This window comes from Thalassophryne amazonica, chromosome 16, assembly GCF_902500255.1.
Source record: "Thalassophryne amazonica chromosome 16, fThaAma1.1, whole genome shotgun sequence".
NCBI lineage: Eukaryota > Metazoa > Chordata > Actinopteri > Batrachoidiformes > Batrachoididae > Thalassophryne > Thalassophryne amazonica.
Genome location: NC_047118.1, coordinates 16,943,191 through 16,968,214, shown reverse-complemented (window position 1 = coordinate 16,968,214; position 25,024 = coordinate 16,943,191). Strand labels below are relative to the sequence as shown.

Here is a 25,024-nt window from a genome sequence, read left to right as displayed (position 1 = left end):
TATTAAGATCCTATTGTTTTATGTAAAGCCCCTCTATCACTCAATCAATCAATTAAAAGCAATATTTAAGTAAGTAAGTAAGTAAGTAAGTAAGCTTTATTTATAAAGCGCCTTTCACAGACCAGGGTCACAAAGCGCTGCACATGGCATACAAAAATAATCTAAAAATAACATACGAAAACAATAAAATACAATATTAGGCTAAAAAGCTAACTTAAAGAAATGCGTCTTTAGTTGCCTTCTAAAAGTATCTATACAATCCAGAGAACAAAGGGCACAGGGAAGCTCATTCCAGAGGCTAGGCGCCACCGCTTTAAAAGATCTGTCCCCGCGAGTTTTAAAACGGGTCTGAGGAACCATCAACAGATTCTGATTGGACGACCTGAGGCTCCTGGAGGAAGCATAAGGCTCGATCAGGTCCCTGATGTACTCCGGTGCCTGTCCATGCAGAGCTCTAAAAGTCAATACCAGGATTTTGTAATGAATCCTGTAGGAGACAGGCAGCCAATGCAAAGTATTAAGAATAGGAGTAATATGGCCCTCCTGTGGGTGCGGGTAAGCAGGCGCACAGCAGAATTTTGCACAACCTGCAGGCGGGCCAACTCCTTCTTATTCAGACAGGTGAAGAGACTGTTACAATAATCCAAACGCGATGAGACGAACGCATGAACAGTCATCTCAAGCTCTTTAAAGTCACCATCTTACGGAGCTTAGAGATGTTCCGAATTTGGAAAAAACAGTTCTTAACCAGGTAATTTGTGTGCTGCTCCAAAGACATTCCTCCATCCAAAATGACACCCAGGTTATGCAGGCTGCTTTTGACCGTACAGCTTAGGCTACCGAGATGCTGCTTAATTCCAGTTACAGCACTATCTAGTGCTACAATCAGAGTCTCAGTCTTATTGGAATTTAACTGCAGACTGTTCTCAGTGAGCCATTCCTTAATTTTGGCCAAACAATTTGTGAGAGAGCAGAGTTTCTGTGGCTCAGTTGTCTTAAAAGAGCAGTACAGCTGCAGATCATCGGCATACAAATGATAGGATACATCATTGAACTGCTGGATCAGCTTGCTGAGAGGAAGGAGATACAACGAGAACAAAACATTTAAGTATTAACAGCGACTGCATGAGGCCATGTGTGTGTGTGTGTGTGTGTGTGTGTGTACGAGCTATTGACAAGCGAAAGTTGTGCAAATCAAGGAATATTTGTAGATCATCCTCTGTGCATTTTCAGGTATTGAGACAAATTTAACTCCATAGGAAGTTAGCTTTGAGCTAGCAAATGTTAGCATGCATGCTAACATCTGCAATTTTGCTACAGAGGTGTTATTAGGTTCTAGAAACAGCATTTTCAGTTTTAGAAGTGTTTATTTCTCGGTAGCATTTACATAATAAAAAAACAAAGCAGTTATATTACCCAGCTAAACCAGCCTGTGATGTCATCACGCTAATGTTGACAAAATGTCTTCTAAATCACTGAGGTGTTACTAACAGCAGCTTCAGTTTTAGAAGTGTTTTTTCACCCTGTGTTCCCAGGGTGAAGAAGAAGTCAGCAGGTCAAAGAGCCTTTTCGTATCATGCACCCACCCTGTGGAACAGTCTTCCTGCAACTGTGAGGCAGTCTGAGTCTGTGGACATTTTTAAGTCAAGACTCAAAACCTATTTTTATTCTCTTTCTTATGGATAGTTTTTATTTTTATTAGTTTTATTCTTTTACTTCTGTTTTTATTTATGTATTTGAATTTTTTATTCATTTTTAATTATTTATTCAATTTTATGTTGACTTGTTTTATGTAAGGCGCCTTGAGATGTCTTTTTGCTGTGATTTGGGGCATTATAAGCTAATTAAATTAAATTAAATTAAATTAATTAATTTATTTCTCACTAGCTTTTTCATAATATATGAAAAACATGTTATGTAAATAGATAGTGATTTGTTTGTGGGTTTTGTTGTGATTTGGCACTACAGAAATGAAATAAATTGAAATTGAAATAGATAGACCTGCCACTGGTCACGGTGCAGCTCTACTCTGATTGGCTGTCACCCCCGCTACACAAGCACAAACAAACAAACAAACAAACAAGCAAACAGACAAACAAACCAAAAACAGAACAGATTGAAAGAGAATGTGGCTTTTTAACCTCTTAAAATAGGTCAAGGTTAGCCATCTTTGAACTTGTCCAAGGTCTTTGTCCCAAGAATGTTCCAAGTGAATTTGAAGACTGTGGCAGTAATAGGACTGGACTTGTGCTGAGCACGGACGGGCGGATGCAAAGCCTTCGCAATACCCAATGGCCATATTTGATGGCCTCGGGTAATAAATAAATATGTTGAGGATGCATGTCTGCTGTATTAAATATTCATATGATTAATGTCTATTACATTACAATAACATGTCAAATGAAATTAAAATAAATGGGCTCTCACTCAACAATCTATACTGCAATCAAGAGAATCAAGAGTTTATTCACAAACTACATCAGTAAAATACTGTTTCAGTCAATGGGAAAGTTAATAGACTAGAGATACGTAAGTAAATGAAACAACAAATAACATATATATTTGACCTACACATATCAAATGAAAACAGTAACCAATGAATAAAACTGATCAAAATTCCAGGGATACGTTAAATGTTAGGCCTCACAAAGTTCAGTTCAAATATTAAAAGATAGGGTGAACATGAAAATGATATATTAGAAAACTATGAACAGTGCAACATTCAAGAGAGAATTACTTATCTTTTTATAGCTACCAATTATGTACTGGACACAGTTTTGAATTTAGTAACAGTTGGTTGAGATCTTATTTTTTTCTGGTAGATTATTCCACAGTTTAGTTCCATAGAATTTTAAAGGTTTAGCTGTGTTTTTAGTTGTTTGTTGTAAGCTTTGTAAGACACATTTGATTTGTTGTATTTAATTATGTACTAATGAGCACATGGTCATGAACGCTATTTTCCATTTCTGCGAATAGACACCCCTAAATATTACATACTGCAACTTTAATTAATTGTGGATATATTTTGGGCTGAACCCCATGCTGAGGGTCATCTATCATTGCCTTTAAGAGGTGTATGCACGTGAAACTGGTGCATTGCTATTTAGAAGGTGGACTCAGTTGGTGACAGAAGTGAGAGGTTTTCTGGGGAAGAAACAAACTGTATAACAATATGGGTGTGCAGACAGGCGCAGTTCCAGTTGCAAACAGAAGTGCTTGGAGTGTGTGGTTGAGATAATGACCACAAATGATGCACAAATTACAGCTTGACAAATAAATAAATAAATAATACATACATAAAAATAAAAACGTTTCACTACTATACATGTTGAGAAAATAGTGTCTCACTAATGTCACACTGAATTTGTATAGTATGCACAACGCTTCACTTTTCCCACATTTTATGTTAGAGCCTTATTTTTGTTTTGTAGATTTTTTTCAAATTTATTAAAAATAAAAAAAAATTAAGAAATCTCATGTACAGAATAACTCACAGTCTTTGCCATGAAGCTCAAAATTGAACTCAGGTGTTTGTTTCCACTGATCATCCTTGAGATGTTTCTACAGCTTAATTGGAGTCCACCTGGGGTAAATTCAGTTGATTGGACATGATTTGGAAAAGCACACACCTGTCTACATATAAGGTCCCACAGTTGACAGTACATGTTAGAGCGCAAACAAAGCATGAAGTCAAAGGAATTGTCTTGAGACCTCTGAGACAGGATTGTCTCGAGGCACAAATCTCCCCATCCAGGCTTATGGAGTTTTGGAGGTGCTGCAAAGAAGAATGGGCAAAACTGCCCAAAGATAAGTGTACCAAGCTTATGGCATCATATTCAAGAAGAATTGAGGCTGTAATTGCTGTCAAAGGTGCATCAACAAATTATTGAGCAAAGGGTGTGAATACTTATGTACATGTGATTTCTTTTTTAAATTTTTAATAGATTTGTCAAAAAAAAAAACTTTTTTCATGTTGTCATTATGGGGTGTTGTGAGTACAATTTAGAGGGGGAAAACTGAATTTACTCCATTTTGGAAAAAAGCTGTAACAAAAAATGTGGAAAAAGTGAAGCACAGTCAATACTTTGTGGATACACCATATGCATATTGGATGCATGCTGTAATTTTTGCTGGCTGATTCATCCTTCCTTTATTTGGGTCATGGACCGCGGCTTTAAGTAAGAAGCAAGTTCGATATCAGGTTGGATTCTGTCACGTGAAGTTGCTAATACTCTTCCTGGACAGGACACTAGAACATTAAAGGTTACTTCTCCAGGCACGGCTGGTACCCATGCAGCTGGGTGGACTGGGACGATGCTGGTCCAAGTACGCAAACAGGCAGACTTGGCCTTGCTACCAGTCAAATCCACAAGCTTTTCCCAGGAGTCTCAATGATGTCACTGCGGAGATAAATGATTCTCTCTGCAAATTCCCCACTGCCACCTCACACAGATCAACAGTCCGGAAAATCACATAAAGCCTGGATCTTAGTCTTGATCCAGGATAATCAAAAATTCAGACTCTCTCTCTCTCTCTCTCTCTCTCTCTCTCTCTCTCTCTCTCTCTCTCTCTCTCTCTCTCTCTCTCCCCCCCCCTTTGCAGGCTGCACTTTTGAACTGCACTCCCGCCCCCCAGGAAAGAAAACAAGAGGCGCAAACACGAGGCGCACTCCGCTTTTACGCGCGGATGTTGGTTCAAAGAGCCAAACCACATTTACGCATGGCGTTGTCGACGGTTTCAAGGAGGCGCGTCCTGGCCGAGGAGAGCTTGTCAGCGCGTGAAGAGCGGGATAAAAAGTGAGGAACGATGCGGGGCACGGATCTGCTGCTCGCGTACTTTCTGGTGAAAGTTCTGGTGTGCGATGCGGGAGGCGAGCCGGGCCAGCGCGTGGAAGACTTCACGGTCACCGGCTTTAACGAGTCCAAAGAAGAGCAGAGAGGAGTCACGGAGAGCCTGCACACGGAGGATAAGTGCCGTGGGTACTACGACGTGATGGGCCAGTGGGACCCGCCGTTCGTGTGCAGGACGGGCAGCTACCTGTACTGCTGCGGCACCTGTGGCTTCAGGTTCTGCTGCGCCTTCAGGAGCTCCCGGCTCGACCAGACCACCTGCAAGAACTACGACACCCCGCCGTGGATGATGACCGGCAGACCCCCACCCAAAGTGGACGTGGCTGTGGACACAGCCAAGGATAAAAGCAACCTCATCGTGTATGTCATCTGTGGGGTCGTGGCGATCATGGCACTGGTGGGGATTTTCACCAAGCTCGGTTTGGAAAAGACGCAGCGGCCGCACAGAGAGAACATGTCCAGGTAGGTGAAACTTTTCCGCAGGGGATTATTGGGAGGATTTTGGTAATTGACCATGATATCAGGCGAGTTTCTTTCTGATGTTCCACTTCAAATAGGGGAGAGTGGATTAAGTTGTAACGTACTCCAGCGCTGACGCCTCAATTTCCTTCAATCAGAGATCATTTTGAGTGATGCTGCTCAGCATCCTCACCCTGAGATTCATGCACACAAGAAATCACACATACGAACACATGCAGACAAACATTTCTTAAAACTGTATTTGTGGATCATTTTTGGGCCGCTCTTGAAGTTTTTGTCACATTAATCTGACAGCTGCTTGCCAAACAAGCCATCCTCACACTTAATTCTGGCATTTATCAGGGATGTGTTCTTGCACCTGCACTGCTCTGTTCAAAGACTGCATAGACTGGGTGTTGGGTATTTGTGGACTCCAAAACCTGGTTGCCTTTGCTAGTGAAGAAATGTCTTCCTCTGCTTCTGGATCAAGTTATTTTGAAATGTAGATTTTGGTAAATCTGCCTAGAGCAGACTGTGCACAAAAAGCCGAGGGACTATGCATGACGGATACACCACTGAAAGCATTTTGGTGGCTGTGAATGGGGAAACTTTCTTCTGTAAATTGCATGAAATCTTGGTTTTGAATTTGCTTGCAGGAGACTCAAGTTTTCTTTTTAATGATTGAAATAAACGCTCCAACAGTGTGCTGTCAAACACCTCAGCAGCAAATTGTACTGTAATCATTGATGTGTCAAAACTGGGGACAACACATAAGAGGAGCTGAAATTCCTCTGATTTGGATGAAATTACCATCAAATTAAAGCATTTCACAGTACGAGCTCATGATTATCATTTGTTTAAAACTTTTAATTGACTGTGATTGACAACGAAAATAACTTTGTCAATGTGAAAATAATTCTGAACCTTTACGCTGGCTGCAGTAGATCTCAGCACACTGTTGCATTCAGTGTTCTGCGTCTGTGCTTATTATCTGATATACATGATTGTACCATCAGGGCTATTGCACACGTGATCCGCCATCCCGCTTCGGAACACGGCGACGACATTGGACTGCGTGATCAGCACTATGAGAACATACAGAGCAGGGCAACAGCTAACAGTCTCTGTAAGTACCATCTGTCAATGTACACGGCTGTTTTGAATGCAGTTTGAAAGTTTGCCTGTAGCTTTATGACCACTGTTCAAGACTGTAAGGCAAGTCATAAAAAAGAGTCATACATTGTTGTGATTATATTTATATTCATTACAATATTTGCGTAAGCAACAAATGTTGGCTTTGTCTCTTTTTTTAAGAAAACAACACAATGAAACTATGAAAAACCAACAGTCCTGTGTTTGTCTGCATTTAACTAAGTTGCATTCTCACGTAGAGGCAGTATAAGTTATTTTTCTGCTATGAGATGCTGCATGAGCTCCACATTTTAGGACCAAAACAAAGCTTCCCTTCTTGGCCACTCCTCCCCAACCATCCCACAGCCACAGTATTTAGAAGTGTTAAATCTAGGATTTGGTTAAAGATACACATGGTTAGAATGAAACAGCCTCAAAACGTCTTAATTCCCCCTTGTACCTCGATTCCTGTGTTTAACCCCTTAACACCTGAATTTATATAGCTGTATATATAAAAAAATGTTTTGTGTGTGTTTTTACCTTTAAGTAGATGGTAAATAATGTTGAGATTATTAATTTCACTTTTGCACAACAAATAAATAGTAATTTTGGTATTTTGGTAATGACTTTATGTTATAATGTTATAATAATAATAATAGTATGTTGCAAATTTGTGACAACAGGCATACTGGTCAATTTGGTATGTTGCATATTTGAGTCAAATATTGTAGCATATATGCGACAATAGGCGTTAAGGGGTTAAGGCCTGCAACACATTACAAAAAAAAAGTTAAGATGTTAATGCTGCTATCACAGAAGTGTAAATTACCTTTAAGGGTACAAATATAATCTATACCATGACAGGCCCTGGCTTCTGGACTTGTTGCTGATAGTAGTCTGGATGGTTCTTTTTGTCTTTGGTCCAGAAAACATGGTGCCCATTTCTTAAAAAAAAAAGAAAAAAAAGTGTAAATAGAGAGAGCAACAAAGGGTATTGATTCAGGAATGGAGCAACTATTAGTCACCTCCTCTACATGGATGACATCAAGTGGGTTAAGGACCTTGACCTCGGGACCTTAGTGGTTGTCTGGTCTGCCTGTGTTTGAACCAAGGATCCTCTGGTCTCAAGCCCAACATTTAAGCACTGGACCATCACCTCCCTGGTGATGGTTGGGAACGTGCATCAATGTGCATGCACTCTGTTAGAACTTTGTATGTTGGGAACTCACTTTGTTGAATCGTGAGGTGTCGTGGTCCGAGGTCCGTCTGTGATGAGGTGGGTGGAAATCTCATACCTTAATGGCTGATCTGGCATCGCTACACTCACTCACTTACGCGGTCTGTTTCACTGGGACTTTAACCTACAACTTGTTGCTATTTTCATTTATCCTGCCATTATGAACAATGATTTAAATTTTTTTTTTTTTTTTTTTTTGCAAATCAACAGCCCTGTTATTGACTGTTCTCTCAATCTTATATTGTCTTGATTCTGTAACAATTTCCATAGCAGATGGCACCCAGACTGTCTGGTCTGCTTGAGGTTTCATCCTATAAAATTAAAAAAGCAGAGAGAGTTCATCCTTATCATTGTTGCCAATGTGCTTGGGATGGGTGAGGTGTAGACCTTACTTGTGTACGAGGGCTGTCCGTAAAGTATAGGTCCTTTTTATTTTTTTCAAAAACTATATGGATTTCATTCATATGTTTTTACGTCAGACATGCTTGCACCCTCGTGCGCATGCGTGAGTTTTTCCATGCCTGTCGGTGACGTCATTCGCCTGTGAGCACTCCTTGTGGGAGGAGTCGTCCAGCCCCTCGTCGGAATTCCTTTGTCTGAGAAGTTGCTGAGAGACTGGCGCTTTGTTGATCAAAATTTTTTCTAAACCTGTGAGACACATCGAAGTGGACATGGTTCGAAAAATTAAGCTGGTTTTCAGTGAAAATTTTAACAGCTGATGAGAGATTTTGAGGTGATTCTGTCGCTTTAAGGACTTTTCACGGTGCGAGACGTCACGCAGCGCTCTCAGGCAGCGTCATCAGCCTGTTTCAAGCTTAAAACCTCCACATTTCAGGCTCTATTGATCCAGGACGTCGTGAGAGAACAGAGAAGTTTCAGAAGAAGTCGGTTTCAGCATTTTATCCGGATATTCCACTGTTAAAGGAGATTTTTTTAATGAAAGACGTGCGGACGGGTCCGCGCGTCGGGACGCAGCCGACGCGGCGCGGCGGCACAGGAAAAACACCTCCGTGTTGATAACCATTTGTAAAATCCAGGCGGCTTTTGATGGCTTTCAGTGGAGTGAGTATATGAGAAATTGTTTATCAGCTGGAGATGTTCCAACTTGTCCTCAAGGCTTCCAACAGAGGTGTTTTTCCTGTGGCGGAGCATCGCGGCGGCTGCGAGCCGACGCTGCAATCCGCCTGCACGTCTTTCATTAAAAAAATCTCCTTTAACAGTGGAATATCCGGATAAAATGCTGAAACCGACTTCTTCTGAACTTCTCTGTTCTCTCACGACGTCCTGGATCAATAAAGCCTGAAATGTGGAGGTTTTAAGCTTGAAACAGGCTGATGACGCCGCCTGAGAGCGCTGCGCGACGTCTCGCACCGTGAAAAGTCCTTAAAGCGACAGAATCACCTCAAAATCTCTCATCAGCTGTTAAAATTTTCACTGAAGACCAGCTTAATTTTTCGAACCATGTCCACTTCGATGTGTCTCACAGGTTTAGAAAAAATTTTGATCAAACAAAGCGCCAGTCTCTCAGCAACTTCTCAGACAAAGGAATTCCGACGAGGGGCTGGACGACTCCTCCTACAAGGAGTGCTCACAGGCGAATGACGTCACCGACAGGCGTGGAAAAACTCACGCATGCGCATGAGGGTTCAAGCATGTCTGACGTAAAAACATATGAATGAAATCCATATAGTTTTAGAAAAAAATAAAAAGGACCTATACTTTACGGACAGACCTCGTATATCACCTTGATGTAACTTACTTATCAATTGGTGCTGTATAAATAAACTGAATTCTGTGTTAACATTTTTTGCAAGTCCACCAGTCATATATTTATGATGACGTATCTATAACATAGCTTTTGCTAATGCCTCACTCAATAGGACTCTTTTCCTCATCATGGCCATACAGTAACTTTATGAATACCTACACATGTTCCTACATGCACACAGTACTTCTCAAAAACGCTGTTATGAATTGCTTCTTTTGTTTCTCATCAATGCTTGTCAAGATATTTTGGTTGCCGCGGCTGCAAATAACAATTAGGCATGACTAACCATGTGCTGGGTTCAGGTTTTAATTACTGCTGAAGACTACACCAGGTGACTTTACTGAGAAGTTTGGAAGGTTTGCTCATTAGTGAAACCACCTGGTGCAATCAAAGGTTTGGAACGAAAACATGCCAATTCAAAATGATTTCATCCTACATAGTACGTGTTATCTGCACAAATGTTTGTCATTTCAGTCGGGAAAAATGCCTGTAAATGTATCATTCATTTGCCAGTTGGAATACATGCATTTATAGCAAATCAATAAAATGACGGACATGCAGGTGTCTTCCTCGACTGAAGTGCCAAAAATGCATGAGCGCAGGCTGGTTTATAAAAATAAAGAGGAAAGAGTTAAAGCATTATATGCACTAAAGCACAACTCCAATTTAGTAACAGTCCACGTGGGGTATTGGGCTACAAACATGTAATGAGGGTTTAGTGCAGCAGATAAGATAATATTTGCAGAGGAATCCTTCAAGTGGTGATGCAAGCACCAAATTTAGCACAAATACTCCTTAGACATTACCGTTTTGAAAAAGCAGGGTCTCCACTTAAATTTTCACTAGGCGGCCAGGTAGGGGTCAATTGAAGAATTACACATGGGCCAAAATTTAAAAAATGGTCCAATCATATTGAAAGGTATTCCATATTATTTTCTGATCATAATGATTTCAAAAAGATATAGTTTGGACTATCTATGACTGAATTCTATGGAGTTATGGGGTAAAAAAATGGTAAAAATGGTGAGAAAGGTCAATTTCAGTTTGTACAGGGGTCAAAAGTTAAAGTTGGTAAAAAGTAATGCATATTATTGGTTCAGCTAACAGGATTAATAAATGGAATAGTTTTGACTGTGTTGAGTGCTTGGTCTGCAAAATAAAGGTTAAACAATGTTGACGTCCATTAGATTCTGTGACATGTTACCCGTAACATGATAACTAAGCATGGCACATGTTGCAAACTATTCCTTTTTAAAACCCTATTAACTCAACCAATAATTTGTATTTTTTTCCCCAAAATTAGAGCAGCTTTAACTTTGGCCTCCTATACAAACTGAAATTGACCTTTGTCCACATTCTTGCTGTTTTATCCCATAACATTCAGTCACAGACAGGTAAAACTATGCCTATTTGGAATCTATGCGATCAGACAAATAATGTAGTATAGCTTTCATTATGATTGGAGCATCTTTTCATTTTAACTCCTGTGTAATTCTTCGATTGACCCCTACCTGGCTACCTATTGAAAATTCAAGTGGACACCCTGCCTTTTCAAACGGGGAATGTCTAAGGAGTATTTGCTCCAAATTTGGTTCTTCCATCTTCATTTGAAGGATTTTTTTCAGTTATCCGCTGCACTAGTTGTTATGTAGACAACATTATTATTTTGGTATGCTGTATTTTCTGGAGTATACGTCACATTTTTTTAACAAGTTTGGGAGGTCCTTATACTCCGGTGCAACTTACATACCGCAAAAAAATCACACATTCCTTATTAATAAGCCTAATTATTATAATGACTTTTTATATAGACCTTTCAGAGGAATCAAAGCACATAACAAAATAGACTAATAATAAAAGAACAAATGTCAAATAAATATGACACTTGAACAATGCACACAAATCACAAATAAAAGAGTTTTTGATACAGAAAAAAGGTCTGACTTATATATGTCAGACATAAGTGTGACTTATATGTGGGGTTTTCCTCCTTGAGAGGCATTGTATAACTGGTGCGACTTATAATCTGGGAAATACAGTAAATGTTTTTCAAGTGAGAGGATGATTGTTGTTCTGTATAATTGTGTTTCTGCAACATAAAAATATTGGTATTTTTGCAGAAATAAGAATAATAAAATCATCTAATTTCTGTTGAATTTGTTTCTTGAGTTTGTATGTGCTGCACCTCTTGCTGGAGGCAGGTTATCTGTGCTGAATAAAAGCAAAGTCTTAACCAGATGAATGTGCAGGTCAGGGTGAAACAGACATGTACACGAGGTCAGACAAACGAGAAGTTTGCACACAAACCCAAGACCAACATCTGCCCCACTGACCCAACACGGTTCGCTTTATTTATGAAAATAAGCTGCACTGGCCCTTGACCTGTGCCAAAAGCAGTCATGTGATACTGTGACAGAAGCAGAAAAGACTAAAGTTCTGCTTAGGGGTCACAAAGAGAGAATACTAAAACAAAAACAGTCACTTAAGCCTGTTTCTGAACAAAACACACATTTCTGTGCACTGAGTATTAATAATAATTTATATAATATCTGACTCAGTCAACATGCATATTTACCATTTATAATAAAACAAAAGCATAAATTAAACAGTGAAATAATGATAAATGTGGTAAACGTCAGGATATGTAGTCAGATTAATGTAACATCTGCTAACCACAAAACAAACTTTAACCTTTATGTTAGATGTACAACTGTGCTAAAAAGTTTACATACCCTGGCAGAATTTTTCTTTTTTTTTTTGGCCGTTACAGAGAATATGAATGATAACACAAAGTTTTTTTTTTACTCATGGTTAGTGGTTGGGTGAAGTCATTTATTGTCAAACAACTATGTTTACACTTTTTAAATCATAATGACAACAGAAACTACCCAAATGACCATGATCAAAAGTTTACATACCCCAGTAGTTAATACAGTGTATTGCTCCCTTTAACATCAATGACAGCTTGGAGTCTTTTGTGGTAGTTGTGGATGAGGCTCTTTATTTACTCTGATGGTGAAGCTGTCCATTTTTCTTGGGAAAAAAGCCTCCAGTTCTTGCAAATTCCTGGGCTGTCTTGCATGAACTGCACGTTTGTGATCTCCCCAGAGTGGCTCAATGATACTGAGGTCAGGAGACTGAGATGGCCACTCCAGAACCTTCACTTTATTCTGCTGTAGCCAATGACAGAATGACTTGGCCTAACTTTTTGGATCCTTGTCATGTTGGAACATCCAAGTACGTCCCATGCGCAGCTTTTGGGCTGATAAATACAAATTTTCCTCCAGTGTTTTCTGATAACATGATGCATTCATCCTGTCATCAGTTTTGACCTAGTTTCCTGTGCTTTTGTAGCTCACACATCCCCAAAACATCAGCGATCCACCTCTGTGCTTAACAGTAGGAAGGATGTACTTTTCATCATAGGCTTTGTTGACTCCTCTTCAAATGTAATATTTATGGTTGTGGCCAAAAAGTTACACTTTGGTCTCATTACTCCAAATGAGTTGTTCTCTGTGCTGTTTGGCTTATTATAAGTGAGATACTTTGTGGCATTTGCATAGTAATGGGTTTCTTCTAAGGACTCAACCATGCAGCCTATTTTTTTTCAAGTGCCTCCTTATTGTGCATCTTGAAACAGCCACATCACTTTTTTCAGAGAGTCCTATATTTCAGCTGAAGTTGTTTGTGGGTTTTTCATTGCATCCTGAACAATTTTCCTGGCAGTTGTTGCTGAAATTTTTGTTGGTATCCCTGACCGTGGTTTGCTTCCAACAGAAACCCTCATTTTCCACTTCTTAATTAGAGTGTGAACACTGCTGATTGGCATTCTCAGTCTCTTGGATATCTTTTTAATATCCCTTTCCTGTTTTATATAGTTCAATTTGTTGTGTGGGCCACCAGAAGAGGAGGTACTGCTGGCCCACCACCAGAGGGCGCCCTGCCTGAAGTGCGGGCTTCATGCACGAGAGGGCGCTGCCGCCACGGACACAGCCGGGGTTGACAGCTGTCACTCATCAACTCTTGACAGCTGTCACCCATCTCCACTTCATCAATCCACTCCATAAAAGCCGGACGTCATCTCCACCTCACTGCCGAGATATCATTTACCTGTGAAGGTAATTTCTCTGCTGACTTAAAACTAAATAATAGTCTGAACTCTTTTGCAGCCGTTTTCCTGTGGTGTGCCTTATCTGCTGGATTGGCGTTTGGTGTGAACAGCGACGGCTTCGCTTCACACTCAAACCAGATAAGTGGTTTAACAGGAGCTGCACGAGTGTGTGATTAGAGGTGGAGGTGACTTTCCACCTTCTGACTGTTTTTGTTACTGGGTGTGCACACACCCACATCTCACTGTTTGTGCTCCTCGCCAGCAGTACCAGATCCGACAGTCGGGGACGGTGATCACCTGGGAATTCGGGACTTGGCGGCTCCAGTATTCACCAGGTTCTGTGGCGGTGGAAATCATGTGGTTCCGGCTCTTCTCAGGACAGACGTCTTCTATCCTCGAGCCTGCCCACACATCACCTTTGTGTATTGACTGCTATCAGATTCTGTGATTGTCTGTATAATCGTTGTGCACATTCACAACATTAAATTGTTACCTTTTGGCTCATCTATTGACCGTTCATTTGCGCCCCCTGTTGTGGGTCTGTGTCACTACACTTTCCCCAAACAGGATATCTCGGCCAATGTCATGGATCCCGAGGGGCGTCAACCACCTCCTGCCAACCCGGTGCCGAATACAGACATTCCACTGGTCATTCAACGACCCCCCCCCCCCCCCCCACCATCCCCTGAAGCATACATAAGCCCCCCAGAGCCGTACGGAGGTTGTGTGGAGACGTGCGCGGACTTTCTTATGCAGTGTTCGCTTGTCTTTGCACAGCGCCCCGTGATGTACGCGTCTGACGCCAGTAAGGTGGCTTATGTGATTAATTTGCTTCGAGGTAAGGCACGCGCTTGGGCTACAGCGCTTTGGGAACAAAGTTCACGGCTCCTTGCCTCTTATACTGGGTTTGTGAGGGAGCTCAGAACTGTTTTTGATCACCCTAACAGAGGCGAAACCGCGTCTACCGTGCTGCTGTCAATGAGACAGGGGCGCCGGAGCGCAGCCGAATATGCAGTCGACATCCGCATCACGGCTGCGAGATCCGGCTGGAATATGACTGCGCTCCGCGCCGCCTTCATAAACGGACTGTCGTCGGTCCTGAAGGAGCATCTGGTGGCTAAGGAGGAACCGCGGAATTTGGCTGAGCTTATCGATTTGGTTATACGATTGGACAGTCGGTTAGAAGAACGCTGACGGGAGCAAGGCGAAGGGCATGGTCAGGCACAAGCCGTCCCTCTTCCTCCCGGGTCCGAAAGGGAGCCTCCTTCCCCACGCTCCACAGCCACAGCGCTCCGTGTGGCTACAGCTCCCCCTGCTGACGATGCTAGGGACACGAGCAGGGCCACATTCAGACAGCGGAGGTTGGTCAGCGGGGAGTGCTTTGTCTGCGGCTCGAGTGAGCATCAGCAGAGAGACTGCCTCAAACTGTCAAAACACAAACGCCCACCCTTAGAGACTGGGCTGAGGGGGGGTCAAAACATTCACGTGGGTCATACACATCTTTCAACACGACTCCCAGTTACAATCCTGAGCGGGGATTTAACCCTTCAAGCCCCAGCACTGGTGGACACGGGGTCAGAAGGGAATCTGCTGGATAGCAGATGGGCAAGGGAGGTAGGGCTCCCTCTGGTGGCGCTTTCTTCGCCAGTGAAGGTGCGAGCACTAGATGGCACTCTTCTCCCTTTTATCACACACAAGACACTACCTGTAACCCTGGTAGTGTCTGGGAATCACTGGGAGGTGATTGAGTTTTTTATTACTCCTTCTACCTCCCGCGTGATTTTGGGCTTCCCATGGATGATTAAACACAATCCCCGGATTGACTGGCCGTCTGGGGTTGTGGCTCAGTGGAGCGAAACCTGCCACCGGAATTGTTTAGGATCCTCGGTTCCTCCCAGTGTAAATGCTAATGAGGAGGTTAAAGTCCCTCCCAATCTGACGGCGGTGCCGGTTGAGTACCACGATCTTGCTGACGTCTTCAGCAAGGATCTGGCGCTCACCCTTCCCCCGCACCGTCCGTACGATTGTGCCATTGATTTGGTCCCGGGGGTTGAGTTCCCGTCCAGCAGGCTGTACAATCTCTCACGTCCCGAGCGCGAATCAATGGAGACCTACATCTGGGACTCATTAGCTGCCGGGCTGATCCGGAATTCCACCTCCCCGATGGGTGCAGGTTTCTTTTTGTGGGCAAGAAAGATGGCGGACTCCGTCCATGCATTGATTACAGGGGGCTAAACGACATAACGGTTCGTAATCGATACCCTTTACCCCTGTTGGATTCAGTGTTCACGCCCCTGCATGGAGCCCAAATTTTCACCAAACTGGACCTTAGGAATGTGTACCACCTGGTTCGGATCTGGAAGGGAGGCGAATGGAAGACGGCATTTAACACCCCATTAGGTCATTTTGAGTACCTGGTCATGCCGTTCTGCCTCACTAATGCCCCCGTGACGTTCCAAGCATTGGTAAACGACGTCTTGCGGGACTTCCTGCACCGATTCGTCTTCGTATATCTGGATGACATACTCATCTTTTCCCCGGACCCTGAGACTCATGTCCAGCATGTACGTCAGGTCCTGCAGCGGTTGTTGGAGAACCGGCTGTTTGTGAAGGGTGAGAAGTGTGAGTTTCACCGCACCTCTTTGTCCTTCCTGGGGTTCATCATCTCCAACTCTGTCACCCCTGATCTGGCCAAAGTTGTGGCGGTGAGAGATTGGCCCAAACCAACAAGCCGTAGGAAGCTGCAACAGTTCCTCGGCTTTGCAAATTTCTACAGGAGGTTCATTAAGGGCTACAGTCAGGTAGTTAGCCCCCTGACAGCCCTGACCTCTCCAAAGGTCCCCTTCACCTGGTCGGATCGGTGCGAAGCCGCGTTCAAGGAGTTGAAATGCCGGTTCTCATCTGCACCAGTTCTGGTGCAGCCCGACCCTAGCCGCCAGTTTGTGGTTGAAGTGGACGCCTCTGACTCAGGGATAGGAGCTGTGCTATCCCAGAGCGGAGAGACCGATAAGGTTCTTCACCCGTGTGCCTACTTTTCTCGCAGGTTGACCCCAGCTGAACGGAACTATGAAGTCGGCAATCGAGAACTCCTTGCGGTGAAAGAGGCTCTGAAGGAGTGGAGACACCTGTTGGAGGGAGCGTCTGTGCCGTTCACGGTTTTCACTGACCATCGGAACCTGGAGTATATCAGGACCGCCAAGCGGCTGAACCCCAGGCAAGCCCGCTGGTCACTGTTCTTTGGGCGTTTTGACTTCCGGATCACCTATCGCCCCGGGACCAAGAACCAGAGATCGGATGCCTTGTCCCGGGTACACGAAGATGAAGTCAAGACGGAGCTGTCGGATCCACCGGAGTCCATCATTCCTGAGTCCACTATCGTGGCCACCCTCACCTGGGACGTGGAGAAGACCATCCAGGAGGCCCTGGCACGGAGCCCGGACCCAGGAACCGGTCCGAAGAACCGTTTATACGTCCTACCAGAGGCCAGAGCTGCAGTCTTGGACTTCTGTCAGGGTTCCAAGCTCTCCTGTCATCCGGGGGTGCGAAGGACCGTGGCAGTTGTCCGGCAGCGCTTCTGGTGGGCGTCTATGGAGGCTGACGTCTGGGAGTATGTCCAGGCCTGTACCACCTGTGCCAGGGGCAAGGCAGACCACACGAAGACACAAGGACTTCTGCAGCCTCTACCGGTGCCTCGTCGCCCCTGGTCCCACATTGGCCTGGACTTTGTCACGGGTCTCCCACCGTCCTAGGGCATGACGACCATCTTCACGATAGTGGACTGATTCTCCAAGGCGGCCCACTTCGTGGCCCTCCCGAAGCTCCCAACGGCCCAGGAGACAGCAGACCTCCTGGTCCGCCACGTTGTGCGTCTGCATGGGATACCAGCGGACATCGTCTCGGACCGTGGTCCTCAGTTCTCCTCCCAGGTGTGGAGGAGTTTCTACAGGGAACTGGAGGCCAGCGTGAGCCTCTCGTCTGGGTATCATCCTCAGACGAACGGACAGGCAGAGCGTGCCAACCAAGAACTTGAACAGGCTCTCCGCTGCGTCATGTCCGCGCACCCGTTGGCCTGGAGTGACCACCTGGCCTGGATCGAGTACGCCCATAACAGCCAGGTGTCCTCTGCCACTGGCCTCTCCCCGTTCGAAGTGTGTCTGGGGTATCAGCCCCCACTGTTCCCCATGGTGGAGGGAGAGGTCGGTGTGCCCTTGGTCCAGGCCCACCTGCGAAGATGCCGACGGGTGTGGCGCACCGCCCGCTCTGCCTTGTTGAAGGCCCGGACGAGGGCTAAGGCCCATGTAGACCGCCGGCATGCCCCGGCCCCTGCTTACCAGCCCGGGCAGGAGGTCCCGCTGCCTGTCATCACTCTGTCTAACGTCCGCTCGGTAAGCAATAAACTCAATAAACTTGTGCTGAGAGTAATCTTGTGTGTTTGACGGAAACATGGCTTAAAGATCATCACGATACACCGAGCCTGTCAGGCTACACCGCTGTCAGAGCGGACAGTGACGCGCGCACTGCACACAAATCCATCGGAGGGGGTCTGTGTTTGTTTGTGGATAACAGCTGGGCCACTCAATACAGCATACGAGAGCAAGTATGCACACCTGACTATGAGATACTGACTGTATCTTTTAGACCCTTTTATCTTCCGCGGGAGTTCGGACAGATCACTGTCATTCTCGTATATGTGCCCGGTCCAGATGACGACGCAGCAGGAGAGAGAATAGCAGAGCTATAATAATGCACTCACCTGCTCTGCTGACCAGCCCGTTTTCATTCTGGGTGACTTTAACTCCTGCAGTCTGTCTGACCACCTGTCCACTCTACAGCAATATGTAGACTGTCCTACATGTCTGCATCGCACGCTTGACCGTTGCTATGGCAACATCCCAGAGGCTTATAAAGTGGTATGCAGACCGCCTCTTGGAAAATCTGACCACAATGTGATTCATCTTTTGCCTAAATACAAAGCTGTGGTCAAAAGAATTAAAACAGTTAATAAGCAGATACAGGTGTGGTCCGAGGAAAGCAAAGAGCAACTCAGAGACTGTTTTGATGAAACAAACTGGGACATTTTCTTTGAATCCTGTCTGGATGGAGACGAACTCACTGACACCATCACATCTTATATTAAGTTCTGTGAGGATAACGTGTCAGAGACTAAAACTGTGAAAATATTCCCAAATAACAAACCCTGGGTGTCCAAACAATTGAAAATCTGTCTTAATGAAAAGAAGGCAGCCTTCTGCTCTGGTAATGTGCAATTAATGCAGGAAAAAAGGAGACAGCTGAGAGGGAATATATTTAAGGCAAAAATTGAGTACAAGAATAAAGTAGAAAGTACATTTTTCAGTGGCAATATAAAACAAGCCTGGGAAGGTCTAAATACACTGATGGGCAAATCCAGTAAGAAATGTGATGCTCTTACAACCATTAATCAATGTTTTGTTGATGAGTTAAACCTTTTCTTCTGTAGATTTGATAAAGTGGATGATAAACAGGAATGTGATGAGATCTGTAAAAATCTTCCAGCAGGAGCCCCCACAGCCATCACTGAGGATGACGTGGCTAAAAGTCTTTCTAAACTGAAGCCAAACAAGGCCACTGGCCCAGATGGCCTGAAAGCCCGTCTACTCAAAGACTGTGCTCCTCAATTAAAAGGAGTCTTTTCCAGATTGTTTAATTCCTTTCTTGTCACAGGAGTGCCCAAATCTTGGAAATTCTCCATAATAAGGCCTATACCAAAAAAGCCAGGGGCAAGCAAACCTGAAGATTTTCGGCCCATTGCCATAACCTCCATATTATGTAAAACTATGGAGAGAGTTTTAGTTGACGTCCTGACCACCACAGTGGTCAGTGAACTAGACCCTCTGCAGTTTGCCTATAAGAGGGACAGAGGTACTGATGATGCCGGATTGATCTTGCTGGACATGATCTCAAAGCAGCTTTCACTTGCTAAAGCATATGCTCAGGTTTTGTTTGTAGACTTCAGTGCAGCTTTTAATTCTATGAAATTACATATTCTTCTGAAAAGGCTGGCTGATTTAAATGTTGAAAAGGGCCTGATGCTCTGGATCAGAGACTTTCTGTCTTGTCGCCCTCAAAGAGTTTGTGCTAACAACATTCTGTCAGGAGAGCTCATCATAAGCACTGGCTGCCCACAGGGTAGTGTTCTTTCACCTCTGCTCTTCTCTCTTTTTACAAACGAATTTGCAGTTAATGACACAAACTTTAAACTGATTAAATACGCGGATGACATGGCCCTGGTCGGCCTGCTACAGAAGTGTGACTCCTCTGGTGAAGCCTCCTATCTCGCTCACATTAAGGCTCTTGAAGCTTGGTGTCTCGACAGCCAGCTGGAAATCAATGTGTCTAAAACAAAGGAGCTTGTTTTCACACAAAGCAAGAACTGACCGTGCAGCCAGTTTCACTCGATGGCCAGTTTGTTGAAACGGTTGAAACTTTTAAATATCTTGGTACAGTTCTTGATAGTCACTTGAGCTTCTTTGAAAACACTGATTTTATCTTTAAGAAATGTTCACAGCGACTCAGTCTTCTCAGAAGATTGAGTTGTCTTGGTGTTAATCTGCAGATTTTAGAGCTTGTGTATTCTGCACATATTGAGAGGATTTTAACATTTCATCTTTGTGTTTGGTTTGGTCACTTGAGTTGTAAATGTAAGGACAAATTAAATAGAATTGTAAAAATGGCGATGAAAATTGTGGGAAAACCCCAGAAGACTCTGGCCCACAGTTACACTGACAGGATGAGAAGGAAAGCTGAGAGAGTCCTGGCAGACAGCTCTCATCCTCTGTCCTGTCAGTTTGAGCTCTTGAAGTCTGGGAGGCGCTACAGAGCTCCTCTGGCCAAAGGTTCTTTCAAAAAATCTTTTATACCAAATGCCGTCACCATAATGAACTCAAAAAAGTGACCACTCCACAAATTACACCTGAACTGCTTTACTTCTGTTTTATTTGATTTTATTAGATCTTACTGTACGTTTTATTTATCTTACTAGGTCTTATTCTATTTCTTCTTTTACTTCCATGTATTTTATGTATCTTATTTTTGTTTCATTCGTGTGTTTGTATGAATGTTTTATGACTGTTTTTTTTGTCTTTTTTGTGCTGGTGAGCCAAAGACAATTTTCCACATCGGTGGACAATAAAGAATTATTCTATTCTATGGCTATCAACGAAGGACATCCCCTTACAAGTGGACTCCCCTAAGCTGAAGGAACGTTACATTGGACCATTCCAGATCCTCAAAGTCCTCAGTCCGGCCACAGTGAAGCTCCTGCCCGGATCATCGACGGGGAGCCTGCATGGACAGTGCACAGGCTCCTGGACGTCTGTCGTAAGGGCTGGGGGTTTCAGTATTTGGTGGACTGGGAGGGGTATGGACCAGAGGAACGCTCCTGGGTGAAGAGGAGCTTCATCCTGGACCCGGCCCTCCTGGCCAACTTCTACCAATGTCACCCGAACAAGCCTGGTCAGGCGCCAGGAGGCGCCCGTTGGGGGGGGGGTCCTGTTGTGTGGGCCACCAGAAGAGGAGGTACTGCTGGCCCACCACCAGAGGGTGCCCTGGCTGAAGTGCGGGCTTCAGGCACGAGAGGGCGCTGCCGCCACGGACACAGCCGGGGTTGACAACTGTCACCCATCTCCACTTCATCAATCCACTCCATAAAAGCCGGACGTCATCTCCACCTCGCTGCCGAGATATCATCTACCTGTGAAGGTAATTTCTCTGCTGACTTAAAACTAAATAATAGTCTGAACTCTTTTGCAGCCATTTTCCTGTGGTGTGCCTTATCTGCTGGATTGGCGTTTGTTGTGAACAGCGACGGCTTCGTTTCACACCCGAACCAGATAAGTGGTTTAACAGGAGCTGCACGAGTGTGTGATTAGAGGTGGAGGTGACTTTCCACCTTCTGACTGTTTTTGTTACTGGGTGTGCACACACCCACATCTCACTGTTTGTGCTCCTCGCCAGCAGTACCAGATCCGACAGTCGGGGACGGTGATCACCTGGGAATTCGGGACTTGGCGGCTCCAGTATTCACCAGGTTCTGTGGCGGTGGAAATCATGTGGTTCCGGCTCTTCTCAGGACAGACGTCTTCTATCCTCGAGCCTGCCCACACATCACCTTTGTGTATTGACTGCTATCAGATTCTGTGATTGTCTGTATAATCGTTGTGCACATTCACAACATTAAATTGTTACCTTTTGGCTCATCTATTGACCGTTCATTTGCGCCCCCTGTTGTGGGTCTGTGTCACTACACTTTCCCCAACACAATTACCTTTTCTTTGACAGTTTTGTTGCTTTCCCTATGAATCAGAAACCAGAAACATCAGTGCTCCATTGGATGAAAGATGCAAGGGTCTGTCAGGAGTCCAGAAACTCACTGACCTTTTATACACACACACTGATTACAAGAAAACAGATCACAGGTAAAGATGGTTACCTTTTGTAGCCACTCAAACCCATTTGTGTCAACTTGTGTGCATGTTATCAGGCCAAAATCACCAGGGTATGTAAACTTTTGATCAGAGTCATTTGGTTAGATTCTGTTGTCATTATGGTTTAAAAAGAGTAAACACAGTTGTTTGACAAGAAATGGCTTGACACAACCACTGACCATGAGTGGGAAAAAACCCAAAACAAAACGTTTTTGTGTTATCATTCATATTGTCTGAAAAAGGGACAAAAAAAAATCTAAAACTCTGCCAGCATATGTAAACATTTGAGCACAACTGTATTGCAGCATAGAAAAAGTTTGGTTGTTCGCTATGGTTAGCATCCCACATTAACATGTTCATCAGAATCTAAAAGCAGAAGTAATTCATGCTTTTAATTTGGCTTCCCACTAGATTGCTAGGTAATGCAAACTTAAAATGTATCAGGGTCGACAGTTAAAGTGGGCTGGATGCAAATGCAGGATGCAAGTACACAGCTCAGTGGAGTAAAAGCATTTACTGAGTTAACAGGCTGTGGTTGGTACAGAGAGGCAGTCAAGACAGAGCAGCATCAGAAGCATCAGGCAAAAGGCATGGTCGAGGTACACAGGCAGGTACTCAAAAAACACAAGGCAATCAGAGCAAGGCAAAAAATACAAGAACTGAGCCTGAAAGAGGTACTAAGCACATCGATCTGGCGAGGGACAAAGGCAAACTGTGAGGCTTATAAAGCACTCAGGTGATTAACTGCAAACTTCTACTTTTTTTTCCTAATAGCCCAATTTCATAGCCTTAAGAGTGTGCATATCATGAACAGTGTTGCCACAGTTACTTTGAAAAATTAATCCAATTACTGATTACTCCTTGAAAAAGTAACTTAGTTACTTTACTGATTACTCAATTGGAAAAGTAACTAAGTTAGATTACTAGTTACTTTTTTAGTTACTTTTCCCAGCTGCCGACAACAACCCTCTGCCACCTCAACATGCTCAAATGTGTGGCAAGGTGTTGAGTGTTTATATATATATATATATATATATATATATATATATATATATATATATATTTATGTGTGTGTGTGTATGTACGAGGTCTGTTAGAAAAGTATCCGACCTTTTTATTTTTTTCAAAAACCTGATGGATTTGAATCACGTGTGCTTGCATGAGCCAACCTTGAACCTTTGTGAGCATGCGTGAATTTTTTCACGCCTGTCGGTTGCGTCATTTGCTTGTAAGCAGCCTTTGTGTGAGGATGGGTGGAGTCTCTCGTCGTTTTTTTCTTTGGAAGGAAATGGCGTGGCGGAACGACTGGAGCAGCGCGACTGCATCAAATTTTGCCAGAAACGGGGCGACAGCCAGGTGGAAACCATTCGGATTATTCAGATGGCTTTCGGTGACGATGCTATGGGCATCACACAGATTAAGGAGCGGTACAACCGGTTTAAAGACGGCCGCACAACGGTGGAGAGCGCGCGCGCTCCGGGCGGCCATCAACATGCTGAAATGACCGGATCATTCCAAAGTGAACTCTGTGGTGATGTGGGACCGTTGTGTGACTATCCGAGAAATTGCGGAAGAGGTGGACATCAGCAGTTTTTTGGCACATTCCACTGTGACAGAAGATTTTGCCATGAAAAGAGGTGCAGCGAAATTCATCGGCACGAAGCTGATGGCACAGCAGAAGTGCCTCCGTGATGAAGTCTCACAGGACAGGTTGTGACATGCTCAGCTCGTCCACAATTTCTCGGATAGTCACACGACTGAAAAGCCACCGAAAGGCGTCTGAATATTCCGAATGGTGGAAGATTCAGACGCTGAATCTTCAGATTCAAAGATTCAGATTTTCTAACAGACCTTGTATACCGGCATGCAGAGCTTTGACCTCCCAGTATTAATGTGTAAAAATTTAAATTTTGAGATTTTTACCATTCTTGAGTTTTAAGATGCGCAAGCTTGCTGGAAGGACGTATGGAAGGACAGAATTTCTCCTGGCAAGCACAACTTACAGTTGTGAATATATACATCACTAACACATATATGTGAACCTAAAATGTATTATTCATTTACATGAATAAGTTATTTCAACTCTATAATGATGGTAAAGTACATAAAGGCCCTAACATCATGTCTGTTGGATCATCATTATCAGTGTAGAAGTAGGGTGCCTATAAATGAGAGTGTCCTCCTTCTTACACCATTTATTTCAGGCATACACCTCCCAAAATACTCTTTTAAATCTTTTATGAGATCTGGAGAGGTGCCTGTAGCATTAATGTGCTTATTTCCCACAACAACTGTAGAGTCTTTAACCTTACAAGTCTTCATGAAATGGCCTATTTTCTACAAGCTTCTGTTCTAAAAGCTACAATGTTGACAACAAATGGAAACAAATGACACACAATCAACACAAAGGCAGAAAAATGAAAGACGCTATTAATAAAATATTAGTCATTCAGTTTTAAAGATACAGCGTGTAGGATTTAGGGGTATTTAGGGAACCTAGGATCCGGACCCAGCACCACGAGGGGGCGTTTGGGGGCGACGCCCCCTCACGTCATCAACCTCGCCCCCTCGGATGTGAGAGTTATCAAAAATAAAAATAAAAAAGAAAGAAAAAGAAATACTGGAAAATATAGCACCTCGCAGTTTTGCGGATTTTTTTAGTCCAATTTTGCATGCTTTTTTTTTTTTTTTTTACAGCGCATTGTGCTCTGTGTCCTCATCAAGCAAGCCAGTGTTCTGTCGAGATGACGGGAAACCTGTTGCGGCACCGCAAAGGGAGAGTACGCGCATTGTGTTCTGCGTGTCTATTTATAAGAATCTTCTTGCCCATAAGAAAAAAGCATGCCAACAACTACCCATAACTGTGTTCTTCACAGAAGAACACAAAAAGACACCTGCAGTGAGGTGTGAGTGGAAAAAGGCGCGACAGCGGAGCGGCGCCACGACGAAGAGGCGCGATCAGAGGAACTGTGAAATACTGGTCAGTCACTATTAATAATTTCT

At 43.8% G+C, this 25,024-nt stretch overlaps 1 protein-coding gene across 2 annotated transcripts in view; it reads left to right on the top strand.

Annotated features, from left to right (window-relative positions):
* The first annotated feature begins 4,649 nt into the window (after positions 1-4,649).
* Positions 4,650-25,024, top strand: part of shisa9b (shisa family member 9b) — a 45,987-nt gene continuing 25,612 nt past the window's right edge. Inside the window, exons 1-2 of one of the 2 annotated variants that reach the window (XM_034190996.1) lie at positions 4,650-5,312; positions 6,326-6,435. In XM_034190996.1, the coding sequence (XP_034046887.1) occupies positions 4,807-5,312; positions 6,326-6,435 (616 nt within the window). In that variant the 5' untranslated portion in view covers positions 4,650-4,806. The remainder of the gene's footprint in view (positions 5,313-6,325; positions 6,436-25,024) is intronic. The other variant, XM_034190995.1, reaches the window with a different exon arrangement.